At 35.5% G+C, this 8,349-nt stretch overlaps 1 protein-coding gene across 1 annotated transcript; it reads right to left on the reverse strand.

Annotated features, from left to right (window-relative positions):
- Window positions 1-1,691: 1,691 nt before the first annotated feature.
- Window positions 1,692-3,402, reverse strand: LOC109706199 (remorin-like). The gene is made up of 2 exons (XM_020227000.1): window positions 2,458-3,402; window positions 1,692-2,225 (listed from the first exon to the last, which is right to left on the reverse strand). Exons 1-2 carry the CDS (start codon window positions 3,076-3,078, stop codon window positions 2,034-2,036), a joined length of 813 nt encoding a protein of 270 aa, XP_020082589.1. The 5' UTR covers window positions 3,079-3,402; the 3' UTR covers window positions 1,692-2,033.
- Between the last annotated feature and the right edge of the window lie 4,947 nt (window positions 3,403-8,349).

The following is an 8,349-nucleotide window of genomic DNA, read 5'->3' on the forward strand; positions in this document are numbered from 1 at the left end:
TTCTTTTTTCCTGCTATCTTCTGTTGAGAATGATCACAATGTTTCAATTAAATGGCATGCACGTCTTGGTCATATTGGGCAGGATAGAATGACTAGATTAGTTAGAGACGGGCTATTGAGTTTGCTCACTAAAGTCGACCTGCCCACATGTGAATATTGTTTAGTGAAAAAAGCGACCCGAAAATCATTTAATAAAGCTTCTAGGGCAGAATTTTCTTTACAATTGATCCATTTCGACATTTGTGGCCCAATAAGTGTGAGGGTAAGACATGGTGCTTTTTACTTCATCACATTTATAGATGACCATACGCGCTTCGGTCATATTTATCTGATCTCCCATAAGTCTGAAGCATTGGATTGTTTTAGACATTATATAAATGAGGTTGAGAATCAGTTAGATATGAAAATTAAAACCTTAAAAACTGATCGAGGCCGCGAGTATCTATCTGAACAATTCAAGAAATTGTGTGATGAAAAGGGAATAATCAGACAGCTGACAATTCCTGTCACTCCGCAGCAAAATGATGTAGCGGAGAGAAGAAATCGCACCTTGCTTAACATGGTTAGGTCAATGATGGCGCAAGAAAATTTGCCTATCTCTTTTTGGGGAGACGTATTGTTAACTGCTGCCTACATTCTTAATCGTGTACCCTCCAAAACAGTTCCTTCCACCCCTTATGAATAATGGACAGGTAGGAAACCAAATTTGGAGCACCTGCGTCCTCGGGGTTCGGCAGCTTATGTACACAACACTTCTCACAAGTTTGGGAAGTTAGGTCCTAGAGGAAAGAAGTGTATCTTTATAAGATACCCTCAACACTCTAAGTGATATGTGTTCATCGGAAAGCAGTCAGATGGAAGTTTGACTGAATTGAGTCGCGAGATGTTGAATTCCTCGAGTAGGATTTTCCATATAGAAGTGAGGTTCGAAATAAAATTGAGATCCATGAGATGGATGACTCTGGTATTAGCGCTTCTATTCGTTCAGTTGAGGCAGAGGAGGCAACTCCGATACCTCCTGGGGATAGTGGAAGCGACTTACCTTTAGATGTGGAGTCTCAACTTCGTAGGAGCGCACGTGTGGGCTTTCCCCGTCGTCGTTTTGAGATTGAGGGGGAAGCTTTCATGGTTGCTGCACATGATGATGATGAGCCTAAATCTTTCCAAGATGCTCTCTCATTACCTACTCATAAGGAATGGTTGGATGCAATGATGGAGAAAATAGAATCGATGAAGTCAAATCATGTCCAATCAATTAGATCGATTAAGATCAAAGGGCTCTTTACAAACTTCACACAAAAGAAAATAATAATTGCTATTGAGGGCTCGTTTGCAGTGCGAGAAGCGCAAAAACAAAGAAAACATGCTGGACTCTCTCCGTTACTAAATTCGCGGAGGCAGTAGCTGAGCAAAATTCTATGGGGTTATCATTAAGATTTATAAGAAGAATTGGATATTATCTTCTTCTTCTTCTTCTTCTTCTTCTTTTTGTCAATCCAAGCCATCAGATCAAACTATGCTTAATTCTCTAAGAAAGTAAATATGAGTGTGAATTGAATAAAAATGATCAATGAACTGTATCCAATTAATCTCCTTTGATACAGTCTTCTGCAAAGTGTCCGTCAATTTTTGTTTTTTTTTGTTTTTTCTTAACTAATTAATATCAGTGGTCATTTACTAAAGACAAATAATAAAAAAAAAAAGCACTAAAATACCAATCTCTCATAATTTCTTCAAACATACACGCCTTTACAACACAGAGCCTTCAACAGAGAGCCTTCAGAAACCTTAAAAACAGTACCCTGTTTCTCCAACTATTCCTTCTTCTTAATTTAATAATTACAACACCTCCCCTGCTTAATTGATCGACCACATAGTAAAACCAACAAGAACGATTATACAATTGGAATTGAAAAGGCTCTCCGCGTGATGAGAAATTAAAAGCATCTATCATACACTACTATGACACACAAAAGAGACTATTGATTCAAGCAAGCAAATTAATTAAGTATAAACCAATAATAATTAATTACTTAAAAGAAGGAGCGCTTTGATGGCGCTCTGCCAACGGCCCTCATGAAATTGGCCAGCTCCAGAACCCTCGCCACCTTCGTCCCCCTCTTCGCCTCCGCCGACGCCCTCTTCTCTTCGGCCTTGCGCCTCGCCCGCACCACGTCGTTCTGCGCCTTCTCGATCGCCCTCGCCCTCTGCTCCTCCAACTTCCTCTGCAAATCCCCAATTTTTTTTTTTTTAAAAAAGGAAAATTATAAAAATTAGAAATTAATCTCATAATTAAACAGAGTCCTACGATGATAATAGATAGATAGATAGATAGATAGCTAGCTAGCTAGCTAGCTAGCTAGCTAGCGTTCGGAAAATTCAAGATCGAAATTACACAGGACGCGTCCTATAAATAAATTATTATAAAGAAAGAGCACGTAGGATACGGTACGGTACCTCTATTTTCTTTAGCCAGGCCGTGGCCTTCTCGACCTGGTCGCTCTCCCAGCCGTTGATCTCGACCTCTTCGCGTTTGAACCTGTTGTTGAGTTTGGCGACCTCGGCGGTCTGCCAGGCCGATATCTTGGACTCGACCTCATCCTTCTTGACCTGCAGCACGGAGACCTCCTCCAGCGCGGCCGCGGCCGCCCCCGCGGCCACCCCCTCGGAAGGCGGGGCGCGTCGCGGGGACGGGATGGGGTTGGTGTCGGGGACGATGGCGAGCGGGTTCGTCTCCTCGAGGCGGTCCTCCTCGCCGATCCTGGCCAGGGCGGTTTCGTTGTCGACGTTGCTGCTGGCGGCGTCACCCAGCTGCATGGCGGAGCCCGCGACGACCATCGCGCTGAACTCCCTGCTCATCGTCGTGAACTGCTCGCTCAGGGCGGCGTCGCTCCCCACCGAGAGCGCCGCGGACGACCGGTGGTGGCTCGAGTACTCCCCGCGCCTCCCGCCCGATGATCGGACCGACGACGGCGGCGGCGGCGGAGTCAGCGGGTGGATGTCGCGGAATTCGACTTCTTCGTGCGGCGGATCATGCTCTTCTCCGGTGCTGTCAGGCCGTTGTTGATCATTCAACATGTCAAGCGGGAGGGATTAAGAAGCGCTCCCTGTTGCTAAGGCTGCAGGAACAAGTTGGTGGGTGATCCAAGTAACCATTTGTTTTTATGTATGTGTTAAACTCTTAGACAGAGAGACAGGGATTTTAATTAATGCTACGAAAGCAACCGGAGACAGAGAGAGAGAGAGCGCGCGCGCGGAGGGAAATGGAATGAGCATGGCACCGGCTGCCATCTTAAATAGATAGGGAGACGATCGAGTATAGTGGAAACCGAGAGAAACTTTGCGCGCACTAGAGAGTAGGATATTTTATTTTTTTTCTTTTTTTTTTTTTTCACCTTTTCTTTAACTGGGAATATGGGTTGGGTTTCTCCTATGAATTAAGTGGTCTGAGTCACATATCCATATACATACATTCGATACATGTTGTCGTTTTACTGGATTTTTTGATGTTTAAAAAAGTTGTGCAATTAATTAAGTGGTCCAGAGTGATTAAGTCGGTTTGAATACGACTAATCAAGTCTTTGTCTTGATCAGCTTAATCACTCTGGTATGAACACGGCTTATCATGTCTTTGTCCTGAGCTTAGACCAACTCAAAAACAAAACAAAAGAAGCTTCACGGGACTTTCGTCCAAATAATACACAATTGATTTTTTTTTTTTTTTTTTTTTTTTTTTTTTTTTTTTTACATGTCCAAAATTTTTATATGCTAAGAAACTCTCCAAAACAAATACTATAAATTCAACAATCCTAGAGCTCGAATTATTTTTGTTCTCTGATGAAACACGCACAAAAGGAACGTAACCTCCTAGCTATCTTTTGGATAGTCCTTTGTCCCGAATAACTACCAGTCATTCCGAGCAGTGATTATTATGTGAAGTATATTAATTTAGTTATATAAGAAAACATAAAATTCTATTTATTAGTTGTTTTAACATTGGTGCATTAACGTAGGCTACATTTAATTTGAGTATAAATAAGAACTACTTTTTTCACGAATAGTTACAGGTTCAAGTATACGTATGAATTAGATTAATTTTGTATTTGTAAAAAATTTGAGTTGTTTCTTAAAATAAGGTAAAGAGTGTTTGAGTAGTTAAATTGGAATATGAGAAATAAGAGTTATAATTTTAAATTAAAAATACTTTATCTAAGTAATTAACATCAAAATATTAATTAAAAATAATTTAATAAATTAATAAATTTATTAATTAGCTATGAATATTGTGTAAGATAATGAATTTATATTAATTAATTAATTAAATATAAAAATTAATTTAACTTTTTAATTAATTAGTAAATTATTTTAGTTAGAGAACTAGTAAAAAATTAATTAGAGTAATAAAAAGCATATTAGTTAGTAAATATTAGTTTAAAAATAAACATATTAAATGATAATTATTAATAATTAATTAGCTAATTATAATAAATTAATTAATTTTTTATTATTTAAGCAATAGATAATAATTTATATTAATTAAATTAATTAATAATTTAATATCATAATTAAAATTAAATTTAGATTTTAATTAATTTTATTTTCACTTGCGAATAAATTTATCGCAGAAAAAATGGTGGAACAACAGTTATAGACTTATATCGAATTATACCAGCTTATTGTAGAGATCTGAAAATTACTGTTCTCGAGTATAAAAATTTACGTTTAAAAATAAATCGGGGAGCCTTTCCCTCTGTTCCCAAACCAAATGCTGCCTAGGGAATCCTAATCGTTCACAACTTATTCCCTCATTCAACTTTTTTTTCACTACTTAGATTATTGAGTTACTAAATGCTTTGCTTTAAAACATTTCGCTTTTGATCCTCTTCAATTAATTCCTTATAAAAGTCTATAATTTTAAGCTGAACAGTATCCAAATTATCTTACCGAAATGGCAACAGAAACTGTATGTAGTGTCCAGTACTGCTCGCTTCTTTGTCCTGACCGATGTGGAATTAACCATTCTTTTTAACACTAGATATTTTGCCCTTTTCACCTACCAGTTTTTTATTTGTAAAACAAGTCAATGATATGGTATGGCCCCATACATAGTTGTGCATTTGTGACATTTAATGTTGGGCCTAATTGAATTCATACCGAACAGAGTTCTAAAATATTTGATTCGTATTATATTTTGTTAATGGCTAAACATATAAAAAATGNACTTCAGTACCAATCATCAAATCCGTTGGCACTTATCCTAGGAACAGTCGGTACTAGTCTTAGATGTTTTTTTTTGAGAGAAAGGTATCATGCTACCCGCTTCGTTTATTTCATTTAGAAATAAATTTAACTGGAAATGTGAATCAACTAGGATTCGAATTTAGGTCTCGGATATCAACCACCAAGTCTTTTGCCAGAGAGTTTTTATCTAGAGTCAATAGAAATAATAATTTAAGAATAATCTTGACAACCTACAATCATCAAGAGGGCAAGTAGTACATCCATCCAATTAAGCGCCAGAGAGTTTTGATCTAGCTTGTAACCCATGTAAGTGGGTGTTTTGCTTGGGAGGTGTTTGGATTGACTAATTACTAGATCCAACGTAACTCGTAGTGATATTTAAATTTTTTTAAAATATAGTTATTTTTTCGTTGTTCATTTCGATGTAACTTATACATCCTGAAAATTAAATTTAAATATTTTTTTTTATTTGTTTTGGTGTAATTTGATACTAGTGTAACTAGTTTTTTTTAGTTCTATTGTTTGATTTGATGTAAGTAAATAAATCTAGTTATTTTCTAAGTATAGTGATTGTTGAACCAATACGGCGCGGACAGTTGGCACACTGAGTTCAGATACATATTCAGGATTCGAAGCTCTGGATCGGGAGCACGGAAAATGCGCCAGGAGATATGAGCCGCGTCTGTTCGAAAAACGGGATAACCGCAAGTGGTTATGGGCGGTTCCCAACAGCAGTTCCAATCGGCCGAACGTGGTCCTTCAAATCCGGAGAAGATGGCCGATCGTGCAATAACTAAACACAAGGGGAAAATATATAAATAAGCTTGTAGTACCCTGAAAAGGGGTCTCTGCCCCTGCGCACAAAAGACCACCTTTATTTTCCCTGCATTTTTTCGCTTCTGCCTAGGAGTAGTTTTGTAACTTAGCTTCCCTGGAGTCTGTCTGCCCTCCGGGCATCACTTCATTGTAAACACCTTGGAGTCTGTCTGCCCTCGGGGCATCACTCCCTTGTACACCTTGGAGTCTGTCTGCCCTCCGGGCATCACTCCCTTCCTATTAATAGAAAGTCTTTTTCGGCTCCTCAGGCCGACCAGATCTCGTTTTGTCCTAGCTATTCGGCTCATCTCTAAGCCGAAATATAGGCCCCACCTGTTCATTCGGCTCATCTTGCCGGAGTGAATTTACTAAGGAGGTTTTTTGGACCCGACCGATTTGATCCCTCATCGGTCAAATCGCTTGATCCGTCATGGGCGCAAATTTCGAGGGTCACTTCAGCAGCCAATTTCCACCCCGACATACTTCTCGAGGAGGGTCAAGGCACCAGGAAATTTGGCTATCAACAGTGATAAACTTATCTCTACAAATCCAACATATTAAATTGTTAAATTCTCTATTATTATTTAAAGGTAAGCCTAACCATTGTAAAGAGGTAATTCTAACCCATTGTAAAGTAGATTTTAGATTTTAATATTTAATTAATTTTTTTAGAGAGGGTTGAGTGTGGTAGAACTTGAGTTTAGCACTCCAGAGGGAGAAGTAGAGAGTAGGTAAAGTGGAGCTCTACCGTAACTTGAGTTTTTTTTTTTTTTTTGGACTTGTACCAAAACAAACGTTGGAAGTGATGGAACTAGAGTACCATTCTTCCACTTACTCCAAACTAAATGGTCAAAACTTCTAAAAAGTGATTTTGGATCCCAAAATAATTTTTTGCTCAATGGAGCGTTTGACAAACTCGTTTTCAAAATTTGATTCTGATTTTTAAAATTAGTTTTCTAATTTTCGATACCCGAAATCAAATGCAATTAAAACATGTTTCTTAAAATCTGATTCTGATATTCAACTCAAACATTAAATTTTTATTTTGGTTTTTCATTTAAATTTTTAAATTTAAATTCAAATTTTAATGTTACATTTTAAATTTATATTTGAATTTTTAAATTTCAAAATTCTAAATTTTAAATTTCTAAATTCAAAATATAAATTTAAAAATTAGATATTAAATTTAAATTTAAAATTTAAAATCTTGTATTTTAAATTTTAAATTTTAAATTTTAAATTTGAGATAAAATTTAAATTTTGAAATTTTAGAATAAAATTTAATTTAAATTTTTAAATTTAAATTTAACTTTTAATTTAAATTTTAAATTTTTAGTTTTAAATTTTTAACTTTAAATTTCAAATTTCCATATGTTAAATTTTAAATTTAGATTTTATATTCACAATTAAAATTTTAAATTTAGATTTATAAATTTAACATTTAAATTTTAAATTTTAAATTTGTATTTTAAATTTATATTTTAACTTATAATATTAAAATTCACATTTTTGTGCAAATTTGAAATTTAAAATTTCAATTGAAATTTAAATTTAAATTTGAAATGTTTAGAAATAAATTTTAGTAAAAATAAATTATTATATCCTAGGATCCAAAAAAATTTTGCTAAACAACTTACAAAATCATTTCAAAAAAATTTCTTTCCATCAAAATTCTGTCAAGCATTCTACAATTTTTAACCAAGATAAATTTTTCAAACTAAAATTAATTATGTAGAAATCACTTTTGAGAATTTAGTCCAAACGGGCCCTAAGTCACCGGCTGTGATACCTTTACTCTACCAATCAATCCTAGGCATAAGCTTGTGGACTTTGGCCTAATAGCGTTTATTAACTCATTAGTTAAATTTCTAATTAATGTAATTCCATTTAAGATTATTTTTCATATGTGATCGATTGTAAAAAAATATAGGAAAAACTTTAAAAACCCCCCTGTGGTTTCACTCTTTCTCACTTTAGTATCCTGTATTTTAAAGTGTATCAAGTTAGTACCTTGTGGTTTTGCACTTTCTCACTTTAGTACCCTGTTGTTTATAATATTCATTTTAAGAAAAATATATAAAACCACAGGGTACTAACTTGATACATTAAAATAAATATCACAAAGTACTAACCTGATACATTAAACCACAGGGTAATAAAGTGAGAAAGTGAAACCACACGAGGGTGACTAGATACTTGATCACTTTAAACACAGGTATAAATGAAAAGTGTGAAACCACAGGAGATTAGGCCTTTTTAAATTTTAATCACAAAAATATACTTCATTCACCA

The sequence above is a fragment of the Ananas comosus genome, unplaced genomic scaffold (genome assembly GCF_001540865.1).
Source record: "Ananas comosus cultivar F153 unplaced genomic scaffold, ASM154086v1, whole genome shotgun sequence".
Taxonomy (NCBI): domain Eukaryota; kingdom Viridiplantae; phylum Streptophyta; class Magnoliopsida; order Poales; family Bromeliaceae; genus Ananas; species Ananas comosus.